Source organism: Tachyglossus aculeatus, chromosome 6 (genome assembly GCF_015852505.1).
Source record: "Tachyglossus aculeatus isolate mTacAcu1 chromosome 6, mTacAcu1.pri, whole genome shotgun sequence".
NCBI lineage: Eukaryota > Metazoa > Chordata > Mammalia > Monotremata > Tachyglossidae > Tachyglossus > Tachyglossus aculeatus.
In genome coordinates this window covers 13156102-13182959 of record NC_052071.1, presented here as the reverse complement: position 1 = coordinate 13182959, position 26858 = coordinate 13156102, and the positions used below count along the sequence as shown (strand labels likewise).

Here is a 26858-nt window from a genome sequence, read left to right as displayed (position 1 = left end):
CCCAGAACCTTGGCGTTATCCTTCACTCATCTCTCGTTCAGCCCACACATTCTTCGGTGTCACGATTATATCCTGTCAGTGCTGCCTTCACGACATCGCTAAAATCTGCCCTTTCCTCTCCATCCCAACCGCTACCCTGCTCATTCAAGCTCTCATCCTATCCCGTCTGGACTACTGCATCAGCCTTCTCTCTGACCTCCCATCCTCGTGTCTCTCCCCACTTCAATCCAGACTTCATGCTGCTGCCCGGATTGTCTTTGTCCAGAAACGCTCTGGGCACGTTACTCCCCTCCTCAAAAATCTCCAGTGGCTACCGATCAATCTGCGCATCAGGCAGAAACTCCTCACCCTGGGCTTCCAGGCTGTCCATCCCCTCGCCCCCTCCTCCCTCACCTCCCTTCTCTCCTTCTCCAGCCCACCCTGCACCCTCCGCTCCTCCGCCGCTAATCTCCTCACCGTACCTCGTTCTCGCCTGTCCCGCCGTCGACCCCCGGCCCACGTCCTCCCCCGGGCCTGGAATGCCCTCCCTCTGCCCATCCGCCAAGCTAGCTCTCTTCCTCCCTTCAAGGCCCTGCTGAGAGCTCACCTCCTCCAGGAGGCCTTCCCAGACTGAGCTCCTTCCCTCCTCTCCCCCTCGTCCCCCTCTCCATCCCCCCATCTTACCTCCTTCCCTTCCCCACAGCACCTGTATATACGTTTGTACATATTTATTACTCATTTATTTATTTTACTTGTACATATTTATTCTATTTATTTTATTTTGTTAGTATGTTTGGTTTTGTTCTCTGTCTCCCCCTTTTAGACTGTGAGCCCCCTGTTGGGTAGGGACTGTCTCTATATGTTGCCAACTTGTACTTCCCAAGCGCTTAGTACAGTGCTCTGCACACAGTAAGTGCTCAATAAATACTATTGATTGATTGATTGATTGCTTCTCCCCTTAGCCTTTTAGCTCTTCACTGGCAAGGATCGTGCCTGCAAACCCTATTGCGTGGCTTAGTGGAAAGAGCCCGGGCTCGGGAGTCAGAGGTCTTGGGTTCTAATCCTGGCTCAGCCACTTGTCAGCTGTGTGACTTTGGGCAAGTCACTTAGCTTCTCTGGGCCTCAATTCCCTCATCTGTAAAATGGGGATTAAGACTGTGAGCCCCACGTGGGACAACCTGATTATCTTGTATCTACTCCAGCGTTTAGAAAAGTGCTTGGCACATAGTAAGCGCTTAACAAATACCATCATCATCATTATTATTATTGTATTGTACTTTCCTAAGCGCTTAGTACAGTGCTCTGCACACAGTAAGCGCTCAATAAATACGATTGAATGAATGAATCGACTGAATCAAGCCTGTTTGACAGTAACCAGGGGGCAGAGGGCGGACACTGGCGACTGTCTGGGGGCTGTTCTTGTCTGCCTGCAATGGAATTGGTGGAGAACTGCCTGGAGGCAGGGGTACGACCAAGATGCATTCTCCTGTAATGATCGTTTGGTGTTGTTTGGCCCCATGGCTTCAACAACCCCCTTTATGTGGGTGACTCGTAACAACAACAAAAACTGCGGTATTTGGTAAGCTCATACTCTGTGTAAGTGCTGGGGGAGATACAACCAGAACAGTCGGTGTCCCACACAAGGTCCACAGTCTAAGGGAGAGGGAGAATGGGCATTTCATCCCCATTTTTCAAATGAGGAAACTGAGGCCCAGGGAAGTTAAGTCTCTTGCCCAAGGTGACACCACAGGCAAATGGCAAGGCTGGGATTAGAGCTTCCCAGTCCCGGGCACATTCCATTAGGCCTCGCCACTTCCCAAATCTACCAGTCTAGCCCCGGCCCCTCATCTTCTTTCAATCCCACCCTCTCTCTTCATCTGTGACAATTACTCTCCCCACTTTCAAAGCCTTACGCCTCCTCCAAGAGGCCTTCCCCGACTAAGCCCTCCTTTCCTCTTCTCCGACTCCCTTCTGCATCACCTTGGCTTGCTCCCTTTCTTCATCCCCCGCCCCCAAACCCACAGCATTTTACGTCCATATCTGTCATTTTATTTATTCATATTAATGCCTTTCTCCCACTCTAATAATAATAGTAATAATCTTGGCATTTGTTAAGCGCTTACTATGTGCAAAGCACTGTTCTAAGCGCTGGGGGGGGTTCAAAGTGATCAGGTTGTCCCATGTGGGGCTCACAGTCTTAATCCCCATTTTACAGATGAGGTCACTGAGGCTCAGAGAAGTTAAGTAACTTGCCCAAGGTCACACAGCAGACGTGGCGGAGCCAGGATTCAAACCCATGACCTCTGACTCCAAAGCCCGTGCTCCTTCCACTGAGCCACGCTGCTTCTCACTACTCTAGGCCGTAAGCAATATGTTGCCGACTTGTATTTCCCAAGCGCTTAGTACAGTGCTCTGCACACAGTAAGCACTCGATAAATACGATTGAATGAATGATGTGGGCAGGGAATGTGACCTATTGTACTCTCCCTACTATTCAGGACACACGGTAAGCGCTTGATAAATACGATTGACCAACAACTGGGAAGCCCCCTCCCTCACCAGCCCCGGCCCCTCAAGCTCTGAAACAGAACTTCTCACCTTCCTCTGTCGGCCCCCTGTTCCTCCTAACTTTTCCGTCTCCTCTCTTGGCCCGGAAGCCGGCAACCCCGGTGTCACTCTGTACCGCTCGCTCTCCTCCAATTCCCACATTCCACCTTGGGCCGAATCCCGCCAGCCCTCCCTCCCGCAACATTTCTCAGACTCTCCCCTTCCCCTCCACCCACACGGCCGCCGCCCGGGGCCGAGCTCTGCTCAGGTCACAGTTCCTCCGCTGGTCAAGTTCCCGGCTGGACTCTCCCCCTCTAATCCGAGCTACCCGGGGTCGCCCCCATCATCTTCTCCATCGGCCCGCATCTCTCCACTCCACGGCTTTTTCACTCCCCCTTTCTTTTAAAAAAAAATGGTATTTGCTCAGTGCTTTTTATGTGCCAGGCACTGTACTAAGTGTGTGGGAGAGTAGATCCGAGCTAATCAGGTTAGACACAGTCCACGTCCCCACATGGGGCTCACAGTCTTAATCCCCGTTTTACAGGTGAGGGAACTGAGGCCCAGCAACGTGAAGTAAGTTGCCCGAGGTCACCCAGTAGACAGCGGTGGAATCAGGATTAGAACTCAGGTCCTTCTGATCCCCAGAACCGTGCTCTTTCCACTAGACCACACTGCTTCTCTCCCCGTCAAGCAAAAACTTACCGCTATAGCTCTCCTTCAACTCTCCCCATTCTACAGATCTCTCTTCCCCGGCAGCAGGCCAGATCACTCCACTGGCTCCTAACAAGCAAACCTATGTCTTGCTGTCCATTTCCCCATCTCCATCCCCTCATTCACTCCATTTCCCCAAACTCCCTCCCTCCCCCAACGCGAAAGACCCCCATAGCATCATCATCATCATCATCAATCGTATTTATTGAGCGCTTACTATGTGCAGAGCACTGTACTAAGCGCTTGGGAAGTACAAATTGGCAACATATAGAGACAGTCCCTACCCAACAGTGGGCTCACAGTCTAAAAGATGGGAAGAAGGAAGAAGAGGAGATGGGAAGAAGGGGGAAACGGAGGAGGAGGAGGAAGATTGTGGCCAGACAAGAGACCACCCCATTCTCTCTCCTCAAAGGAAGCCCTCCTATTCTCCCTGCCTTTCCCACCCAGCTGAGTGGATTACGGGTTAGAACAGGAGAGAGGGGAAAGAAACAAGTCAGGGCTTGAGAGAGTGGAAGGAAACAAAAGTCAGGACTCTCGAGAGCAACCGTTGAGGAGCAGAATGTAGAAATGAGAAATGCCAGGGAAAGGAATCCTGAAGGAGTGACCAAATGCAAACCGAAGTAGGCCAAGAGGATGAGGAAGAAGGAAGAGGATGAGGAGACACGGTTCCCTCATCTGTAAAATGGGGATTAAGATTGCGAGGCCCGCATGGGATGTGGACTGCATCCTACCTGATTAGCTTGTATCTTCCCCAGAGCTTAGTACGGTGCCTGAAGGCCCTTCGAAAGTCCCACCACCCGTGTGAGACTGATCTCGCTTAGCCACAGAATGAGCGCTTAAAACCCCAATTAACAGAGGATTTGGGAAGGACAGCAGCCTCAGGATGCCGTTTTGTCCCGCTTCAAACAGGCGAGGAGGCTTCAGGTCTCGGGGTCTCAAAGCACAGCCCCAACCCAACCCCTGCCACCCGAGTGAGGGGGAAAGTAACCGTCACCCCACGCACCTGATGCTGAAGGGGTTTGGTTTGGAAAAATCACAGTTCAGGAGCTCTCCCCTCACTCCAGCTCACTGCCACCTAAAAGTGTCTTGTCCTACCCAAGATGGTTTTTTTAATGGCATTTGTTAAGCGCTTACTATGTTGGGGGCAGGGAATGTGTGTTTACTGTTACGCTGCATTCTCCAAAGCACTTAGTACAATGCTTTGCACACAGTAAGCACTTAATAAATATGATTAAATGAATGAATGTGTCAAAAACTGTTCTAAGCTCTGGGGTCGGTACAGGTTAATTAGGACGGACATGGGCCCTGTCCCTCACGGGGCTCACAGTCTAAATGTGAGGGAGAACAGATATTTAATCCCCATTTTTCAGTTGAGGGAATGAGGCACAGAGAAGCAGCATGGCCTAGGGGATAGAGCACGGGCCAGAAGCCAGAAGGACCTCCTCCCGGACTGAGCCCCCTCCTTCCTCTCCCCATCTCCCCTGCCTTACCTCCTTCCCCTCCCCACAGCACCTTTATATATGTATATATGTTTGTACATATTTATTCTATTTATTTTATTTTGTTAATATGTTTTGTTCTCTGTCTCCACCTTCTAGACTGTGAGCCCACTGTTGGGTAGGGACCGTCTATGTTGCCAACTTGTACTTCCCAAGCGCTTAGTCCAGTGCTCTGCACACAGTAAGCGCTCAATAAATACGATTGAATGAATGAATGAAGGACCTGGGTTCTAATTCCAGCCCCACCACCTGTCTGCTGTGTGACCCTGGGCAAGTCACTTCACTTCTCTGTGCCTTGGTTCCCTCATCTGTACAATGGGGATTAAGACTGTGAGCCCCATGGGGGACAGGGACTGTGCCCAACCTAATAAGCTTGCATCTATCCCAGTGCTTAATACAGTGCCCGGCACATAGTAAGCGCTTAACAAATACCATAAAAAAAGTCACTTGTCTAAAGTCACACAGCACGCACTTCGCAGACCTGCGATTAGAACCCAGGTCTTCTGACTCCTAGGCGAGGCTGCTTCTCTTGGATGCGGTACATACACCAACATTTTCCCTCGTGTTTTCATGTGAACTCCACCACTGCCACAGAAATAGTGCTATCAATCCCCAGCGAGGTATAAAGCATTGCCCTAAGTGCTGGGAAGTCAGATGAGGTCAGAATCTGGTCCCCTCCGCACCAAAGGCCTCTTTCACTCTACGGGCCACTCTGAGCTCCTTCTGGGCAGAGATCGTGCCTACTAGAGAAGCCGTGTGGCTCAGTGGAAAGAGCACGGGCTTTGGAGCCAGAGGTCAAGTCACTTAACTTCTCCGGGCCTCAGTTCCTCATCTGTAAAATGGGGATAAAGACTGTGAGCCCCCACCGTGGGACAACCTGATCACCTTGCAACCTCCCCAGCACTTAGAACCGTCCTTTGCACATAGTAAGCGCTTAATAAATGCCATCATTATTATTATTATTATTACTAACTGGACTCTCCCAAGCACTTATTACAGTCCTTGGCACCCTGCAAGCTTTTAATAATAAATATCCCGGAGTAATTCTTTTTGTCCAGTCCCTCCCTTCCCAAATGCTGTTTACACGGTTGCAAAGTAGTCATAAATTTTCCCTTTTCCTCCTGAAGCCCTGTCTTGTTTCCCTACTACCAGGAGGGAATGTTTCCATTCCACAGGTGTTACACCTTGTTCTGTCATGCCTTGCATTTCTCATTTATTAAGCTCCTCTTTTAATTTTTTTCCTTTCCAATGAAGGCTCCATTCCTTCCCGTACGAATTCCCAGAATGTAATCTTTCTACAGCTCAATTCGTAACTGCCCCGCGCCTTCAAATACCTCTGCATATCTGTCTCCGGGGTTCAGACTACCTTCTCCTGGCATCCTCCCCGCTTCTAACTGGCCCAAGAGCGAGAGATGTTTGTAATTCCAAAACGACCACACCATTAGCCGCAATAAATCGTACAATTTCCTCCTCGCGTTTAAATGGAATGAACTAAGATTTCCAGGATGTGATCCGAGCTTTACTTCTGAACATTTGAATTGATTGGGTTTAATTTTTAACCTGCAGTAAATCTTAAGCCGTAAAACATTTTACTTGCGCACCTATGACTCGCAAAAGCCCGCTGTATAATTGTGCGCAAAACATTTTTCTATAAAGATCCTTCAGTCCACGGCTCCCCACTCCTCTAGAACCTGCCACGGCTGCCTACCGAAGAGTAACTCCGGACTGATGGTTTTCGGGCACTCGAATCGGTTTTCCCCGTCCTACGTTCCCTTGTTGACCTCCTGCTGTATAATCCGGCCTCACACTTGGCTCCCCTAACTTCAATAATAATAATAATGGTATTTGTTAAGCGCTTACTATGTGCCAAGCACTCAGTCTCGCCTGACTCATTACCAACCCTTGCTCGTGTCCTCCCTATAGCCCGGAACTCCCTACCTCTTCTTATCCGACGGGCCACCGCTCTCTCCACTTTCAAAGCCATCCTAAAATCACACCTCCTCCAAGAGGTCCTCCCTGATATCCCTCCCTTCTGGGTTGTCTATGTACGTAGGTCTGTCCCTCTTTGATACCATGCCCTTTTACCTTGACATTTCCCCATCCATAATTTGTTTTTTGTCCGTTCCCCAACTAGGCCGTGAGCTCCTCGAGGGAGGAAATCGTATTTATCAACTCTGTTGCGTCGTACTCTCCCAAATGCTTAGTACAACGCTCGGCACATGGTAAGCACTTAATACCACTGTTTGATGGACTGATTTATAACTCTGGTACTTATTAAAAAATTTCTATGTGCCAAGCACCGCACTAAGAACTGGACAACACAACCCGATAGGACACAGTCCCTATCCCAGCGGGGGCTCATAGTCTAAGTAGGAGAGAGATGACAGATTGGTAGATTTGGTAGATAGACTGAATATCTACTTCTGGAGCATAGTAAGCGCTTAAATACCATCATTATTATTACTTTTCAGGTGAGGAAACGGAGGCCTAGAGAAGCAAAGTGACTTGCCCGAAGTTAATAATAAATAATAATAACAGCGGTACTTGTTAAATGCTTACTATTGTCCCAAGCGCTATTCCGAGCCCTGGGGTGGTAGATACAATCATAATAACTTGTTAAGAGCTTACTATGTGCCAGGTACTGTACTAAGCACTGGGATGGATACAAGCAAATCGGGTTGGACCCAGTCCCCGTCCCACGTGGGGCTCATAGCCTTAATCCGCATTTTACAGACGAGGTAAATGAGGCCCAGAGAAACCCGAGGTGACACGGCAGACGGGTGGTGGAGCCGGGATTAGAACTCATGACCTTCTGCCTCAGGTCCGTGCTCTAGCCACTACGCCACGCTGCTTCTCCTCATCGCCCCATTCCGTTCCCCCCAACTCCCTTCCCAGGCCCATTCCCCGCAGGAGAGCCCTTTCTGCCATGAGGAGCCCGTAAGTGCCCCTGAGCAAACAGGGAGGGAGGCAGATGCAGTCGGACGGTGCCTGGGGAGAACCGCCATGGAGAAATTCAGGGCATCTCAGGGGTAAGCGGGAAAATCGGGGCCGGTTTTTGGCACCTCTGAGAACCAAGGAGGGGAGTGGGAGGGAGAGATGGGCTCGGTGGAAACTGGGGTTCCCTTAGCGCAGTGAGGCGGGGAGATGGCGGGAGAGGAGGAGCGCTTAGTACAGTGCTCTGCACACAGTAAGCGCTCAATAAATACGATTGATTGATTGAGGAGGGAGAGGCTGGGGAACGCAGACAGTTGGCGAGGGGCTGGGGCCGGGGCAAACAGTTGGCAAGACCGGGCATCTGAGAGCGGGGTGGGTTTGGGGGCACGTGGTTGATTGATTAGTACAGCGCACGGTGAGCGCACAAAGTCTTCCAGACTGTGAGCCCACTGTTGGGTAGGGACCTAGGTTATCTTGAGAATTACCATCTGCCATTCAGATTTGTTGGGTTGATTAGGGAATTTTCCCAGTGAAGGGTTCGCTGTCACATTCAGGTCCCCCCTCGTCCCCCTCTCCATCCCCCCCATCTTACCTCCTTCCCTTCCCCACAGCACCTGTATATATGTATATATGTTTGTACATATTTTTTACTCTATTTATTTATTTATTTATTTTGCTTGTACATATCTATTCTATTTATTTTATTTTGTTAGTATGTTTGGTTTTGTTCTCTGTCTCCCCCTTTTAGACTGTGAGCCCACTGTTGGGTAGGGACTGTCTCTATATGTTGCCAATTTGTACTTCCCAAGCGCTTAGTACAGTGCTCTGCACATAGTAAGCGCTCAATAAATGCGATTGATGATGATGATGATGATGACCGTCTCTATATGTTGCCAACTTGTACTTCCCAAGCGCTTACTACAGTGCTCTGCACACAGTAAGTGCTCAATAAATACGATTGAATGAATGAATGAATGCCTTCTTGCTTCGTTTCGTTATCTGTCTTCCCCTTCTAGCCTGTGAGCCCGTTGTTGGATAAGGATGGTCTCTGTTGCCAAACTGTACTTCCCAGGCGCTTAGTACATCTTACCTCCTTCCCTTCCCCACAGCACCTGTATATATGTATATATGTTTGTACATATTCATTACTGTATTTATTTATTTATTTTACTTGTACCTATCTATTCTATTTATTTTATTTTGTTAGTACGTTTGGTTTCGTTGTCTGTCTCCCCCTTCTAGACTGTGAGCCCGCTGTTGGGTAGGGACTGTCTCTATATGTTGCCAGCTTGTACTTCCCAAGCGCTTAGTACAGTGCTCTGCACACAGTAAGCGCTCAATAAATAGGATTGATTGAAAATATGATTGATTGATTGAGAGCCCACTGGGCTATATGTTGCCAATTTGTACTTCCCAAGCGCTTAGTACAGTGCTCTGCACATAGTAAGCACTCAATAAATACGATTGATGATGATGATGATGGGCTATGTGAACTTGTGTCACGTCACCTCTCTGGGCCTCCCTTCCCTCTTCTGTAAAATGAGGATTAAGATGGTGTGCCCCACGTGGGACAGGGACTGCAACCCAATTTGCTCGTATCCACCCCAGTGCTTACTACAGTGCCTGGTGCAAAAGAAGCACTTAACAAATGCCACTATTATTATTATTATTATTCTGGAGGGTCTCAGTTACCTCATCTGTAAAATGGGGATTAAGATGGTGTGCCCCACATGGGACAGGGACTGTGTCCGACCTGTTTAGCTTGTGTCTACCCCAGCCTTCCCAAGCGCTTAGTACAGTGCTCTGCACACAGTAAGCGCTCAATAAAGACGATTGAATGACTTTATCAATTGTGATTTGATTTGATTTGATTTTCTGTTCAAGGCTACAAATCGGTTGGGGTGGATGAAAGAAAATGTTAGGTGGGGTGCTCTGGACTGGCCTGTTTATTCTGGTTAGATAATAATGGTGATATTTGTTAAGTGCTTATTATATGTTGAGCACTGATAGAAGCAGGTGAGCTAGGATGAACGCAAGTATTTTGATGAATGCACTATTTATTACTCTATTTATTTTACTTGCACATATTTATTCTATTTATTTTATTCTCTTAATATGTTTTATTTTGTTCTCCGTCTCCCCCCTCTAGACTGTGAGCCCACTGTTGGGTAGGGACTGTCTCTATATGTTGTCAATTTGTACTTCCCAAGCGCTTAGTACAGTGCTCTGCACATAGTAAGCGCTCAATAAATACGATTGATGATGATGATGATGGTGCATAGGAAGCGCTTAACACATACCCCTACTATTATTATTATTATTATTATTATTATTCTTTGGGGGGGGTGGTCTCAGTTACCTCATCTGTAAAATGGGGATTAAGACTGTGTGCCCCACGTGGGACAGGGACTGTGTCTGACCTGTTTAGCTTGTGTCTAACCCAGCCTTTAGTTCAGTGCCCGGTGCATAGGAAGCGCTTAACAAATACCACTATTATATTATTATTCTGGGGGGTCTCAGTTACCTCATCTGGATCATTATTATCTGCAAAATGATGATTATTACCATCATTATTATCTGCAAAATTAAGATTGTGTGCCCCATGTGGGGCAGGGACTGTGTCCGACCTCTTTAGCTCGTGTCTACCCCAGCGCTTAGTTCACGGCACAGTGGAAAGAGCACGGGCCCAGGAGTCAGAAGGTCGTGGGTTCTAATTCTGGCTCTGCCACCTGTCGGCTGCGTAACCCTGGGGAAGTCATTTCACTTCTCTGGGCCTCAGTGACCTCATCTGTCAAATGGGGATTGAGACCGTGAGCCCCGCGTGGGACAGGGACTGTGTCCAACCCAATTGGCTGGAATCCACCCCAGCTCTTAATACAGTTCCCGGCACACAGTAAGAGCTTAACAAATACCACAATTATTTTTATTATTATTGTTCTGCGGGCCTCAGTTACCTCAACTATCAAATAATAATAATCATAATTTTGGTATTTGCTAAGCGCTTACTATGTGCCAAGCACTGTTCTAAGCACTGGGGAGGTTACAGAGTAATCAGGCTGCCCCACGTGGGGCTCACAGTCTTAATCATCATCATCATCAATCGTATTTATTGAGCGCTTACTATGTGCAGAGCACTGTACTAAGCGCTATCCCCAGGATATAAGGGCAGTGAGGCTCAGAGAGGTGAAGTGACTTACCCAAGGTCACAGAGCAGGCAAGTGGGGGAGCCGGGATTAGAACCCATGACCTCAGACTCCCAAGCCCAGGATTTTTCCACTGAGTCACGCTGCGATGAAGACTGTGTGCCCCATTTAGGACAGGGGCTGTGTCCAAGCCGATTAGCTTGGGTCTACCCCAGCGCTTAGCACAGTGCCTGGCACGTAGTAGGCACTTAACGAATGCCATTAAAAGAAAAAATTGCGTGGCCATGCCCGCGGCCTGCTGTAAGAACGTCCATAGACACAGGGCATGTGGGGTGCGTACATTTGATGTGGATGCGTTTGGGGGGTCCCTACCCCAGACCCTTCTAGACTGTGAGCCCGCTGTTGGGTAGGGACTGCCTCTATATGTTGCCAGCTTGGACTTCCCAAGCGCTTAGTACAGTGCTCTGCACATAGTAAGCGCTCAATAAATACGATTGATGATGATGATGATTTGATGTGGATGTGTTTGTGGGGTCCCTACCCCAGACCTTTCTAGACTGTGAGCCCGCTGTTGGGTAGGGACTGCCTCTATATGTTGCCAGCTTGGACTTCCCAAGCGCTTAGTCCAGTGCTCTGCACACCGTAAGCGCTCAATAAATACGATTGATTGATTGATTGATTGATTGATTGATTGACCCTCACGTGGGCGAAGGCGGGGGTTTGTGGCCAGCCCAGGGGAAGGCGCTGGGGCCTCTTTCACTCACCGACCCGTACAGCTCGCCTCGCTCGTTCATCCCGAGGTAGAGGCTGGAATCCACGCCACGGATGCTGATCAGGCCTACCGCCAAGCTGATGAACTCCAGGATTCCTGCAAGCCCAAAGCAGAGCGTCAGCGGCGAGGAAAGGAACTTGAGGAGGAGGGGCTCCCAGCCTGGCCTCCTCTCCCAAGCGCTCAGTACAGTGCCCTCTACACAGGAAGCGCTCAATAGGTACGATGGGGCCAGCGCCATCCGCCGTGGGGAGCCCCACGCGGGCAAACCGGGTGCCGAGAGCCCCCAGGAGTCAGCCGTCCTGAGCCCGGAGTCCAGCGTGTGTGACTGTGGGAAAGTCATTTCCCCTCTCTGGCCCTTTGGATGCAAGGGCCAGAGCCTCGTGCGTTATTGGAGAAGCAGCGTGGCTCGGTGGAAAACAGCCCGGGCATTAGGAGTCATGGGTTCAAATCCCGGCTCTGCCAACTGTCAGCTGTGTGATTCGGGGCGAGTCACTTCACTTCCCTGGGCCTCAGTTCCCTCATCTGTAAAATGGGGATTGACGGTGAGCCCCCCCGTGGGACAACCTGATCACCTTGTATCCCTCCATCATCATCATCAATCGTATTTATTGAGCGCTTACTATGTGCAGAGCACTGGACTAAGCGCTTGGGAAGTACAAATTGGCAACATATAGAGACGGTCCCTGCCCAACAGTGGGCTCACAGTCTAAAAGGGGGAGACGGAGAACAAAACCAAACATACTAACAAAATAAAATAAATAGAATAGATATGTACAAGTAAAATAATAGAGTAATAAATACGTACAAACATATATACAGCGCTTAGAACAGTGCTTTGCACATAGTAAGCGCTTAATAAATGCCATTATCATTATTATTGTGCCCTTCAGGCCCGTCTCTCCCACTGTGCCCACGCCGGAGGGGTGGAGGGGAGCAGTGCCAGCATGGGGAGGGGGCACAACTGATTGACCACTTGTCGGTCCAGAGGCTTGGGGCAGCTGCCTGGCCGAGGATGTTGGCTGTTGCCAACTTGTCCTTCCCAAGCGCTTAGTACAGTGCGCTGCACACAGTAAGCGCTCAATAAATACGATTGATTGATTGATTGATTGAGGATGACCACCGAGCGGAAAAGGGGTGGCCGCCCAAGGGACGGGGGTGATCTGGGCCATCAACTGGGGACGCTGGGACACGCCAGGCAGCTCTCCCGGGCACCGGTGCCCGACCGCCAGCCCCCGCTCTGACCACCGGCTCTCCCGTTGCATCTGCTCTGATCACCAGCCAACCGGACTAGGATTTAGGGGGGAGAGTAATGCCAGCTGCGGGGGTTGGAGGGGCACGGATGTTTGGGAAATGCCCCCCAGCAAGGCTTGAGTAGCCGTGGGAATGAATGACCAGGGCCGGAGTCTCTCCACAGCTCACATCCTTCCCTCGGGACTCTGCCCCTCGGCTCTCTCCCAGAGGCGTTGCCCCCATCCCACCTTCAAAGCCCTCCTAAAAACCACCTCCAAGAGGCCTTCCCCGACTCATCTCCACTTTCATTCATTCAATCGTATTTATTGAGCGCTTACTGTGTGCAGAGCACTGGACTAAGCGCTTGGGAAGTACAAGTTGGCAACAGATAGAGACGGTCCCTACCCAACAGCGGGCTCACAGTCTAGAAGGGGGAGACAGACAACAGAACAAAACATATTAACAAAATGAGATAAACAGAATAAATATGTACAAGTAAAATACAGCTCATTCATTCATTCAATCGTATTTATTGAGCGCTTACTGGGTGCAGAGCACTGGACTAAGCGCTTGGGAAGGACAAACTGGCAACATATAAAGACGGCCCCTACCCGACAGCGGGCTCACAGTCTAGAAGGGGGAGACAGACAACAGAACAAAACATATTAACAAAATGAGATAAACAGAATAAATATGTACAAGTAAAATACAGCTCATTCATTCATTCAATCGTATTTATTGAGCGCTTACTGGGTGCAGAGCACTGGACTAAGCGCTTGGGAAGTACAAACTGGCAACATATAGAGACGGTCCCTACCCAACAGCGGGCTCACAGTCTAGATGGGGGAGACAGACAACAGAACAAAACATATTAACAACCTGTACCCCCCCCCCCCCCTTTTTTTAAATGGTATTTGTACAACGCTCACTATGTTCCAGGCACCGCGCTAAACTCCGGGGTGCCTACGAGCTTAGAACAGTGCTTTGCACATAGTAAGGGCTTAATAAATGCCATCGTTATTATTACGAGCTTGGACGCAGTTCGTGTCCCACATGGGGGGGGCTCAGTCAATCTCCATTTTACAGATGAGGTCACTGAGGCCCAGAGACGTGAAGCGACTTGCCCAAGGTCACCCAGCAGGCAAGTGGCAGAGCCGGGATAAGAACTCAGGGCCTCCTGACTGTCAGGCCCGTGTACTATCCACTAGGCCACACTGCTTCTCTTTTATCCGCTCTCCTCAGGCTGGCACCCGGCTCTTTGCTCCTCCACAACTCACATCTTTTTCTTGGGACTCGGGCCCCTCGGCTCTCTGCCAGAGACGTTGCCCCAACTCACCTTCAAAGCCCTCCTAAAAACCGCCTCCAGGAAGTCTTCCCCGACTCATCTCCGCTTTCCCGGCCCCATCCTCCCGTCGGCCGCCCAACTCATTCCACCTCCTGCTCGTTCTCTCTGTCTTGAACCCCGCAAGTCCCTCCTTTTATCGTAATTACGGTACTCGCGGAGCGCTTACTACGTGCCAAGCACTGTGCTAAGGGCTGGGGTAGATACAGTCAGTCGGGTCGGACGCAGCCCCTGCCCGCCGTGCGGCTCACGGTCTTAATCCCCATTTTACAGACGAGGTAACTGAGGCCCGGAGAAGTGAAGCGTCTTGCCCAGGGTCCCACAGTAGACAAGTGGCAGAGGCAGAATCAGAACCCAGGTCCTTCTGACTCCCAGGACTGTGGTCTATCCACTAGTGGCTGGTGGTGGAGGGCTCGTGGTATTTGTTAAGTGCTTATTCATTCATTCAGTCGTATTTATTGAGCACTTACTGTGTGCAGAGCACTGTGCTAAGCGTTTGGAAAGCACAAGTCGGCAACGTATAGAGACGGTCCCTACCCAACAGCGGGCTTACAGTCTAGTGTGTGTCAGGCACTGTTCTAAGCGCTTGGGTAGGTTCAAGCAGTATGGCGTAATGGATAGAGCACGGGCCCGGGCGTCAGAAGGTCGTGGGTTCTAATCCTGACTTTGCCACTTGTCTGCTGTGTCACCTTGGACAAGTCACTCTGCTTCTCCGGGCCTCAGTTCCCTCATCTGTAAAATGGGGGTCGAGACCGCGAGCCCCACGTGGGACAGGGATTGCGTCCGACCCGATTTGCTTGTATCTACCCCAGCGCTTAATGCAGTGCCCGGCACATGGTAGGCGCCGAATGAAAACCATAATTATCGTTATTACTAGATAATTGGGTCGGGCTCAGTCCCTGTCCCAAACAGGGCTCACGGTCTTAATCCCCATTTTACCGACGAGGGAACTGAGGCAGAAGGAAGCAAAAAGTGACTTGCCCAGGGTCCCACAGCAGGCAACTTAATATGTTTTGTTTGTTAATATGTTTTGTTGTCTGTCTCCCCCTTCTAGACTGTGAGCCCACTGTTGGGTAGCGACCGTCTCTATATGTTGCCAACTTGTACATCCCAAGCGCTTAGTACAGTGCTCTGCACACAGTAAGCGCTCAATATGATTGAATGAATGAATGAATGAACGAGTGGCAGAGCAGGGATTAGAACCCAGATCCCTGTGACTCCCAGGTGTGGCTCTGGGGCCGCGGTGTGAGATAGGTAGCCGGGCACAGGGGGAAGCTGTCGGTGGTAGTTACGGGAGAGGGGGACCGGTGGAAGCTGGTGATGTTTTGACTCAAGGCTATCACTTATTTTGGGGGTGCTGGACTCAGAGACGGGGTGTCACCATGGCAGGGGTGAACCCCACAACCCAGGCGCCATATGGGATGATTGACTCCCGCGGCTTCATAATAATTAATAATCATTGTGGTATCCGTTCGGCGTTTCCTATGTGTGAGGCACTGTACTAAGCTCTGGGGTGGACACAAGGTAATTTTTTTTTGACGGTATTTGTTAAGCGCTTACTATGTGCAAAGCACTGTTCTAAGCGCTGGGGGGATACAAGGTGATCAGGTTGTCCCACGTGGGGCTCACAGTCTTCATCCCCATTTTACAGATGAGGTCACTGAGGCCAGGAGAAGCGAAGTGACTTACCCAAAGTCACACGCTGACAGTTGGTGGGGCCGGGATTAGAACCCATAATAATAATAATAATAATAATAATAATAATAATAATAATAATAATAATAATAATGATAATAATAGCATTTGTTAAGTGCTTACTATGTGCAAAAGCACTGTTCTAAGCGCTGGGGGGATACAAGGTGATCAGGTTGTCCCACGTGGGGCTCACAGTCTTAATCCCCATTTTACAGATGAGGGAACTGAGGCCCAGAGAAGCGAAGTGACTTGCCCAAAGTCACACGCTGACAGTTGGCGGGGCCGGGATTAGAACCCAAAATAATAATAATAATAATAATAATGGCATTTGTTAAGCGCTATGTGCAAAAGCACTGTTCTAAGCGCTGGGGGGATACAAGGTGATCAGGTTGTCCCACGTGGGGCTCACAGTCTTCTTCCCCATTTTACAGATGAGGGAACTGAGGCTCAGAGAAGTTAAGTGACTTGCCCAAGGTCACACAGCAGACATGTGGCGGAGCCGGGGTTCGAACCCATGACTTCTGACTCCAAAGCCCGGGCTCTTTCCACTGAGCCACGCTGCTTCTCTAGGTTGGGTTGGATACGGTCCCTGGCCCACACAGGGCTCACCGTCTTAATCCCCGTTTTACCGATGAGGAAAGTGAGGCCCAGGGCGGTGAAGTGACTTGCCCAAGGTCACACAGCAGCCACGTGGATTGGAACTCGGGTCCTTCCGACTCTTAGGCCTGTGCGCTACCCACTAAGCCACACTGCTTCACCTCGAGCCAATCCCAGAGATTGCCTAGCCCTCGGGGGGGAAGGGGAGGACAGAGAGGAGGGCCTAGGACGGTAAAAATCCACGTGTCTGCTGTGTGACCTCGGGCGAGCCGCTTCACTTCTCTGGGCCTCAATTCCCACATCCGTAAAAGGGGGATTAAGACTGTGAGCCCCGTGCTGAGTCCAACCCGATGAACTTGTATCTACCCCAGCGCTCAGAACAGCGCCGGGCACGTAGTAAGCGCTTAACAAGGACCAGTGGAAAGAGCCCGGGCTTTGGAGTCAGAGGTCATGGGTTCAAATCCCAGCTCTGCCAATTGTCAGCTGTGTGACTTCGGGCAAGTCACTTCTCTGGGCCTCCGTTACCTCACCTGTAAAATGGGGATTAAGACTGTGAGCCCCACGTGGGACAACCTGATCACCTTGTATCCTCCCCAGCGCTTAGAACAGGGCTTTGCACATAGTAAGCGCTTAACAAATGCCATCATTATTATTATTATTATTATTAGGAGCCCGTCCTCAAGCGGCCCAGATTGCGGGAAGGAAGCCGAGAGGTCGGCGACGAGCAGCCTGCCGGCCCCCCTGCCCCTCGGAGGCCCCCAGGATCAGTTTGCCGGTCAGCGGTAGCCCCCTCCCCTTTAGAGAAGCAGCGTGGCTCAGTGGAAAAAGCCCGGGCTTTGGAGTCAGACGTCATGGGTTCAAATCCCGGCTCCGCCAACTGTCAGCTGATAGTTTGGGCAAGTCACTTCTCTGTGCCTCAGTTCCCTCATCTGGAAAATGGGGATGTAGACTGTGAGCCCCCCGTGGGACAACCTGATCACCTTGAATCCCCCCCCACTGCTTTAGAACAGTGCTTTGCACAGAGTAAGCGCTTAACCAATACCATTATTATGATTTTACCGTGCTCGGGTGCACTTTTCCAGCATGACGTAGGCCCTCCTTTGGGTCCGTCTGACCGTCCTGGGTGCACAGGTCTGATCCCACACCCGATTTTCCAGGTTTTCCCTAAAGGGGCTTCCCTGGGAGAGGAGGAGCCCCCTCGCCCCCCAACTCTCTCCCTTTTACGGCCGCTTGGAGAAGGCCTCGCCAACCCGGGCCCGTCTGTCGCCGGGTGCCGGGATTTCGAGGGGGACCGGGAATTTGGGGGGACGCGCCCGGGGCTGCACCTGCATGATGACTTCGCAGCGGGAGAGTAGGAAATTGAAAAATCAAGTGTCCACATTGCTGGGGAGTGAGCGCATTTGTTTGGGAAGCGTAACCCGTTCCACCGCGCGAGGCCATGGTTCCCATTAGCCGATAATTAGTTCTGCATGTGGGGGTGGGCGGCTCGGGGGGCTTTGAACCGCCTGCAGAGCCCGCCGCGCAGGGTCAGAGCCCCGGCCCAGGACAGACACCTGTTCCCGGGCCCGGCGGCCGGGAGCTCACAAGCGGCGTGGCCTAGTGGGTAGCGCGCGCGGGCCTGGAAACACCTGGGCTCCTTTCCCGCCTCCGCCTTTTGTCTGCCGTGTGACCTTGGGCGAGTCGCTTCATTTTCCCTGAGCCTCGGTGACCTCGTCTGGACAATGGGGAGGGTGGTTGGGAGCCTGATGAGTTTGTAGTTACCCCAGTGCGCTCAATATTTGTGGTATTTATTATTAGGAACCAAAGAGGAGGCAAAGTTTCATTTTCCCCAGGGCAGAGCGAGAGGCTTGAGAAATAAGGGAGGACTCAAAGATTATCCATTCCTTTCTTCCTCCATAGATCTCCCCCATCTCCTGGGCAATCAATCAATCGTATTTATTAAATGTAATAATGGCATTTGTTAAGCGCTTACTCTGTGCAAAGCACTGTTCTAAGCGCTGGGGGGGGATACAAGGTGATCAGGTGGGGCTCACAGTCTTAATCCCCATTTTACAGATGAGGGAACGGAGGGTCAGAGAAGTCAAGTGACTTGCCCAAGGTCACAGAGCAGACATGTGGCAGAGCCGGAATTCGAACCCATGACCTCTGACTCCCAAGCCCGGGCTCTTTCCACTGAGCCACGCTGCTTCTCTAATTTATTTATTGAGCGCTTACTGTGTGCAGAGCACTGTACTAAGCGCTTGGGAAGTACAAGTTGGCAACATATACAGACGGTCCCTACCCAACAGTGGGCTCACAGTCTAAAAGGGGGAGACAGAGAACAAAACCAAATGTATTAACAAAATAAAATAGAATAAATATGTACAAGTAAAATAAACAGAGTAATAAATATGTATAAATATATATATACAGGTGCTGTGGGGAAGGGAAGGAGCAGTCAAGGATACTGACCATAGGTTTAAAGCATTCGACTCTTAACTGCTCAATATTTGTGGTATTTATTATTAGGAACCAAAGAGGAGGCAAAGTTTCATTTCCTCAGGGGAGAGAGAGAGGCTTGAGAAATAAGGGAGGACTCAAAGATTAGCCATTCCTTTCTTCCTCCATAGATCTCCCCCATCTCCTGGGCAATCAATCAATCAATCAATCGTATTTATTGAGTGCTTACTGTGTGCAGAGCACTGTACTAAGCGCTTGGGCAGTACAAGTTGGCAACATATAGAGACGATCCCTACCCAACAGGGGGCTCACGGTCTAAAAGGGGGAGACAGAGAACAAAACCAAACGTATTAACAAAATAAAATAAATAGAATAGATATGTACAAGTAAAATAGAGTAATAAATAAGTACAAACATATATACAGGTGCTGTGGGGAAGGGAAGGAGCAGTCAAGGATACTGACCATAGGTTTAAAGCATTCGACTCTGCTCGATATTTGTGGTATTTATTATTAGGAACCAAAGAGGAGGTAAAGTTTCATTTCCTCAGGGGAGAGCGAGAGGCTTGAGAAATAAGGGAGGACTCAAAGATTATCCATTTTCCTTTCTTCCTCCACAGATCTCCCCCGTCTCCTGAGCGGTCAAGGATACCGACCACAGGTTTAAAGCATTCGACTCTAACCTCCAGAGGCAGCGGGTCTTTGTCCCTGCTCTCGTGTCGGTAACAACCTGTAGGGCAGGGTTGCTGGATAACGACAATAATATTAATATTAATAATTAATAGTTAAACAGATAGCAGCATCGGAGCCGGGCTGAGGGAGGAGGTCGGAGGAGGGTCAAGTCCGGAATTGGGGCTGGGATGGGAAGGAGGGACCTAGCCGGACTTTGGATTTGCAGCGCAAATCCCGAAATCCCGGGTCTGGGGGGGCCGGGCACCCTGGTTCTCCAAACCCGAACCCCAAAACACAAATACACACACACAGCGCCCACGAATCTTCTAGTTTTCGGGTACACAATTCAGTGCCCCTCAGTCACACGTGCACAACTCAGTGACCTACACCAGGGCCCGATATGCAGCTCTCGGTGACCCACAGCCACACTAGCGTCAGATGCACAACTTGCAGTGACCCCCCCAGTTACACAACTCACAGTGTCCCGCGGCCACACTATGGTCAGATAGATAATAATAATAATAATAATAATGGCATTTATTAAGCACTTACTATGTGCAAAGCACTGTTCTAAGCACTGGGGAGGTTACAAGGTGATCAGGTTGTCCCACGGGGGGCTCACAATCTTAACCCCCATTGTACAGATGAGGTAACTGAGGCCCAGAGAAGTGAAGTGACTTGCCCAAAGTCACACAGCTGACAAGTGGCAGAGCCGGGATTCGAACCCATGACCTCGGACTCCAAAGCCCGTACTCTTTCCACTGAGCCACGCAACGACCCTGAGACCCACGGCCGCATTAGGGTCAGATATGCAACTTGCAGTGACCCGTGTCCACACAATTCCGATACGCAACTCACAGGGGCCCATGTCCACACTAGAGTCAGATACACAACTCGCAGTGACCCATGTCCACACTAGAGTCAGATACACAACTCACGATGTCCCATGTCCACACTAGTGCCAGATACCAGACTTGCCCTGATCCTGCATACGCAAGTGTCAGACACCGGATTTGTAGTGACCCCGGACAAACAAGCGCCCCAAATCCGACTCACGGTGTCCCATGGACACACAAATACACGTCACAGTGACCCAAGGTTACAGTAGCGTCAGATACACAACTCACAGATACCCGAATGCCAGATGCACGACTCGCAGATACAAAAGTGTCAGCTATACAACTCCCAGTAATACACAAGTCACACCTATCGTATTTATTGAGCGCTTACTGTGTGCAGAGCACTGTACTAAGCACTTGGGAAGTACAAGTTGGCAACACATAGAGACAGTCCCTACCCAACAGTGGGCTCACAGTAGCCGCGGGCCACCCAGACACACGACTCAGTGACCCATAGACACAAAAGTATCAGCTACACAATTCCCACTAATAATCACTTGGGGAGCCCTGGGTCACCAGGCCAGATACACAAATCACAGAGACACACTATTCATTCATTCAACCGTCTTTACTGAGCGCTTACTGTGTGCAGAGCACTGTACTAAGCGCTTGGAAGGCACAAACTGGAGACAATCCCTACCCAACAACAGTCTTGCAGTCTAGAAGGGGGGAGATAGGCAACAAAACAAGTAGACAGGCATCAATATAAATAAATAGAATTATATATATATATATATATGCACACACATCATTACTAGATAAGTGTGCAGAGCACTGTGCTAGGCGCTTGGGAAGTACAAGTTGGCAACACATAGAGACAGTCCCTCTTTCCTCCTCCCCATCACCCCCCTGCCCTACCTCCTTTCCCTCCCCACAGCACTTGTATATATTTGTACAGATTTATTACTCTCTTTTACTTGCATATATTTACTACTCTGTTTTATTAATGATGTGCATACAGCCACAATTCCATTTATTCCGACGGTTTTGACACCTGTCTACATGTTTTGTTGTCTATCTTCCCCCTCTAGACTGTGAGCCCGTTGTCGGGTAGGGACCGTCACTTTATGTTGTCGACTTGGACTTCCCAAGCGCTTCGTACAGTGCTCTGCACACAGTAAGCGCTCACTGTGATTGAAGGAAAGTAACGAGGATCGATGGATCTCCAAATGCACGCAATTGGGAGATCTATGGGTACACAAGGGTCAACCCAATCGTATTTATTGAGCCCTTACTGTGTGCAGAGCACTGTACTAAGCACTTGGAAGGTACAAGACAGCAGTCAGAGACCCAAATCCCCCCACTTTGGGACACACAGCTACACAAAGGTCTCCCCCACGAGTGTCTGGCCTGGAATGCCTTCCTTCCATCTGCCAAAATAGTTCACTTCCCCCCTTCAAAGCCCTACTGAGAGCTCACCTCCTCCAGGAGGCCTTCCCAGACTGAGCCCCTTTTTTCCTCTTCTGCTCCTCCCCATCCCCTCAATCCCTCCCTCTGCTCTACCCCCCTCCCCGCCCCACAACACTTGGGTGTACTTATTTATTATTCTATTTATTTTATGAACGAAGTGCGTATATCGATAATTCCCTCGATGTCCGTCCACTTGTCTGGGTGTCTGCCTCCCCGCTTCTAGACTGTGAGCCCGTTGTGGGAAGGGATTGTCTAGAGAAGTAGCGTGGTTCAGTGGAAAACAGTAAGCGCTCAATAAATACGATTGATTGATTGATTGATTGGAAAGAGCCCAGGCTTGGGAGTCAGAGGTCGTGGGTTCTAATCCCAGCTCCGCCGCTTGTCAGCTGTGTGACTTTGAGCAAGTCACTTCTCTGGGCCTCAGTTACCTCATCTGGAAAATGGGGATTAAGATTGTGAGCCCCACCTGGGGCGATCTTGTAACCTTGTATCTCCCCCCGCGTTTAGTACAGTGCTTGGCACATAGTAAGCGCTTAATAAACGCCATCATTATATGAGAAGCAGCACAGCCTAGTAGAAAGAGCACGGGGTTGGGAGTCAGAGGTCGTGGGTTCTAATCCTGGCTCCGCCACTTGTCTGCTGGGTGACCTTGGGCCAGTCACTTAACTTCTCTGGGCCTCAGTTCCCTCATCTGGAAAATGGGGATTAGGACTGTGGGCCCCACGTGGGACAACCTGATGACCTAGTATCTCCCCCAGCGCTTGGCACATAGTAAGTGCTTAACAAATCCCATCGTTATTATTTATTGCTGAAGTGTCCTCTCCCGAGCGCTTAGCCCAGTGCTCTGCACCCAGTAAACGCGCTCAAATCCCATCGTTATTATTTATTGGTCAAGTGTCTTCTCCCGAGCGCTTAGCCCAGTGCTCTGCACCCAGTAAGTGCTCAACAAATCCCATCGGTATTATTGAAGTGCCCTCTCCGGTGTCCTGCACCCAGGAAGCGCCCAACAAATCCCATCGTTTTTTCTTATTGCTGAAGTGCCCTCTCCCGAGCGCTTAGCACACTGCTCTGCACCCAATAACCACTCAGCAAAACCCATCGTTATTATTTATTGAAGTGCCCTCTCCCAAGCGCTTAGCCCAGTGTCGTGCCCGCGTAAACGCTCAAATCCCATCATTATTATTTATTGCTAAAGTGCCCTCTCCCGAGTGCTTAGCCCAGTGCTCTGCACCCAGTAAGCGCCCAACAAATCCCATCATTATTATTTATTGCTGAAGTGCCCTCTCCCGAGCGCTTAGCACAGTGTCCTGCACCCAATAAGCGCCCAACAAATCCCATCATTATTAAAGTGCCCTCTCCCAAGCGCTTAGCCCAGTGCTGTGCACCCAAAAAGGCTCAACAAATCCCATCGTTATTATAGAAGTGCCCTCTCCCGAGCGCTTACCCCAGTGCTCTGCACCCAGTAGGCGCCCAACAAAGGATGATGATGGCATTTATTAAGCGCTTACTACGTGCAAAGCACTGTTCTAAGCACTGGGGAGGGTACAAGGTGATCAGGTTGTCCCACAGGAGGCTCACAGCCTTAATCCCCATTTTCCAGATGAGGTCACTGAGGCCCAGAGAAGTGAAGGGACTTGCCCAAAGTCACCCAGCTGACAACTGGCGGGGCCAGGATTGGAACCCATGACTTCCGACTCCAAAGGCCGGGCGCTTTCCACTGAGCCAACAAATCCCATCATTATTGAAGTGTCCTCTGTTCCGGGCGCTTAGCCCAGTGCTGTGTACCCAATGAGCGCTCAATAAATAATAATAATAATAATGGCATTTAATGAAGCACTTACTATCAATCAATCGTATTTATTGAGCGCTTACTGTGTGCAGAGCATTGTACTAAGCGCTTGGGAAGTACAAGTTGGCAACATATAGAGACAGTCCCTACCCAACAGTGGGCTCACAGGCTAAAAAGCACTGTTCTAAGCACTGGTGGGGGTGTACAAAGTGATCAGGTAGTCCCACAGGGGTGCTCACGGTCTTCATCCCCATTTTACAGATGAGGCAACTGAGGCCCAGAGAAGTGAAGCGACTTGCCCAAAGTCACACAGCTGACAAGTGGCAGGGCCGGGATTCAAACCCATGACCTCTGGCTCCAAAGTCCGTGCTCTTTCCACTGAGCCACGCTGCTTCTCTAAATACGACTAAAGCGTCCCAGGGAGCCCCCCGCCCCCCCAATTCGCCTAACCATTCATTCATTCATTCAATCGTATTTATTGAGCGCTTACTGGGTGCATAGCACTGTACTAGGCGCTTGGGAAGTACAAGCTGGCAACATATACAGACGGCCCTGACTCAACAGCGGGCTCACAGTCTAGAAGGGGGAGACAGACAACAAAACAAAACATATTAACAAAATCAAATAGAATAAATATGTACAAATAAAATAGAGTAACAAATATGCACAAACATCTATACATATATACAGGTGGTGTGGGGAGGGGAAGGAGGTAAGGCGGGGGGGATGGAGAGGGAGAGGAGGGGGAGAGGAAGGAGGGGGCTTTGCTTTGCACATAGTAAACCACTTACCAAATGCCCTCATTATTACTATTATTATTATTATTATTATGTGCCAGGTACTGCACTTAAGCGCCGAGGTCGATACAAGATCCTCAGTTTGGCCACAATTCATTTCTCCAAGCCTCAATCCTCCTATTACGGATGAGAGAACTGAGGCTTCCCTTCCTTCCTTTCCCCCTCGTCCCCCTCTCCATCCCCCCATCTTACCCCCTTCCCTTCCCCACAGCACCTGTATATATGTCTGTACATATTTATTACTCTATTCATTTATTTTACTTGTAAGTTTGGTTTTGTTCTCTGTCTCCCCCTTCTAGACTGTGAGCCCACTGTTGGGTAGGGACTGTCTCTATATGCTGCCAACTTGTACTTCCCAGGCGCTTAGTACAGTGCTCTGCACACAGTAAGCGCTCAATAAATACGATTGATGATGATGATGTACATATTTATTATTCTATTTATTTTACTTGTACATATCTATTCTATTTATTTTATTTTGTTAGTATGTTTGGTTTTGTTCTCTGTCTCCCCCTTTTAGACTGTGAGCCCACTGTTGGGTAGGGACTGTCTCTCTATGTTGCCAACTTGGACTTCCCAAGCGCTTAGTCCAGTGCTCTGCACACAGAAAGCGCTCAATACGACTGATTGATTGATGATTGATTGATTGAGGCCCAGAGAAGCGAGGTGACCCAGCCAAGGTCACCCAAACCAGGCACAAAGGGGGTTGGCACGGTAAGCGCTCAACAAATACAATTGATGGATTGACTCCCAGAGAAGTGAGGTGACCTAGCCAAGGTCACACAAACCGGGCACAAAGGGGGGGGGTTGGCACGGTGACCACCCGGCTGGCACAGTGCTCTGCACACAGTAAGTGCTCAATAAATATGATTGATTGATTGATTTTGGACTGTGGGCCCACTGTTGGGTAGGGACTGTCTCTCTATGTTGCCAACTTGGACCTCCCAAGCGCTTTGTGCAGTGCTCTGCACACAGTAAGTGCTCAATAAATACGATTGATTGACTGATTTTAGACTGTGAGCCCACTGTTGGGTAGGGACTGTCTCTCGATGTTGCCAACTTGGCCTTCCCAAGCGCTTAGTGCAGTGCTCTGCACACAGTAAGCGCTCAATAAATACGATTGATTGATTGATTGAGGGCCAGAGAAGCGAGGTGACCCAGCCAAGGTCACACAAACCGGGCACAAAGGGGGGTTGGCACGGTGACCACCCGGCTGGTACAGTGCTCTGCACACAGTAAGTGCTCAATAAATACGATTGATTGATTGATTTTGGACTGTGGGCCCACTGTTGGGTAGGGACTGTTGCCAACCTGGACTTCCCAAGCGCTTAGTACAGTGCTCTGCACCCAGTAAGCACTCAGTAAATACGATTGATTGATGGATTGCTGGATTGCTTGACTGCCACCCGTGGCTGTGGTCCAGGGGGTCGCTCACCGAAGCGGCTGTGGTCGTGGCGGGTGCCGTGGACGGTGCCGTTGGGGAAGATCTCCAGGTGGAAACCGGTCCGACAGTAGAGCTGGCGCCTGCGGAGGATGCCCTTCAGGTGGGCGAAGTCGGTGGGCGAGCCCCGCTGCAGTTTGCCCTCGATCTGGCCCAGCCTCTCGGTGAGGAAGCCCGGGGGGTCGGCGAAGGGCCCGCTGCCCAGGCCCAGAGGCGCCGACCACCCGCCCCAGTCCGCCTCCGGCCCGCCCCACCAGCCCCCCACTTCGCCCATGCTCCCCGGGGCGCCGGGCCCGGGGGGCTCGGCTGGGGCCGGGCAGAGGACGGACGGCTGCACGGTTCCCCCCACCCCACCCCCGAGGCCGCCCCCCACGAAAAAAAGCCAAAAAAAAGAGAGAAACCTGCGTGGGTCTGGAAAAAGGACAGCCAGCTGCGGGTTGACTCCCCCAAAACACCCCACCACACCACCAAATCCAGCAAAAAAGAACCCCAACTTGGGTAGATCTGGGGTGAAGGGCAGGCAGCTGCGGGTTGACTCCCCCAAAACACCCCACCACACCACCAAATCCAGCAAAAAAAAAGCCCCAACTTGGGTAGATCTGGGGTGAAGGGCAGGCAGCTGCGGGTTGACTCCCCCAAAACACCCCACCACACCACCAAATCCAGCCAAAAAAAAGCCCCAACTTGGGTAGATCTGGGGGTGAAGGGCAGGCAGCTGCGGGTTGACTCCCCCAAAACACCCCCACACCACCAAATCCAGCGAAAAAAAAGCCCCAACTTGGGTAGATCTGGGGTGAAGGACAGGCAGCTGTGGGTTGACTCCAAAAAAAATACCCCCCCACACCACCAAATCCAGCAAAACAACACCCAACTTGGGTAGATCTGGGGTGAAGGACAGGCAACTGCGGGTTGACTCCCCCCCCAAACCCCCCACACCACCAAATCCAGCAAAAAAGAACCCCA

At 50.4% G+C, this 26858-nt stretch overlaps 1 protein-coding gene across 1 annotated transcript in view; it reads right to left on the bottom strand.

Annotated features, from left to right (window-relative positions):
• The window catches only part of FGF16 (fibroblast growth factor 16), a 41585-nt gene extending 15416 nt beyond the window's left edge, over nucleotides 1-26169 (bottom strand). The window contains exons 1-2 of the mRNA XM_038748357.1: nucleotides 25890-26169; nucleotides 11578-11681 (exon numbers count right to left, since the gene is read on the bottom strand). Of these exons, the coding sequence (XP_038604285.1) occupies nucleotides 11578-11681; nucleotides 25890-26169 (384 nt within the window). The remainder of the gene's footprint in view (nucleotides 1-11577; nucleotides 11682-25889) is intronic.
• Between the last annotated feature and the right edge of the window lie 689 nt (nucleotides 26170-26858).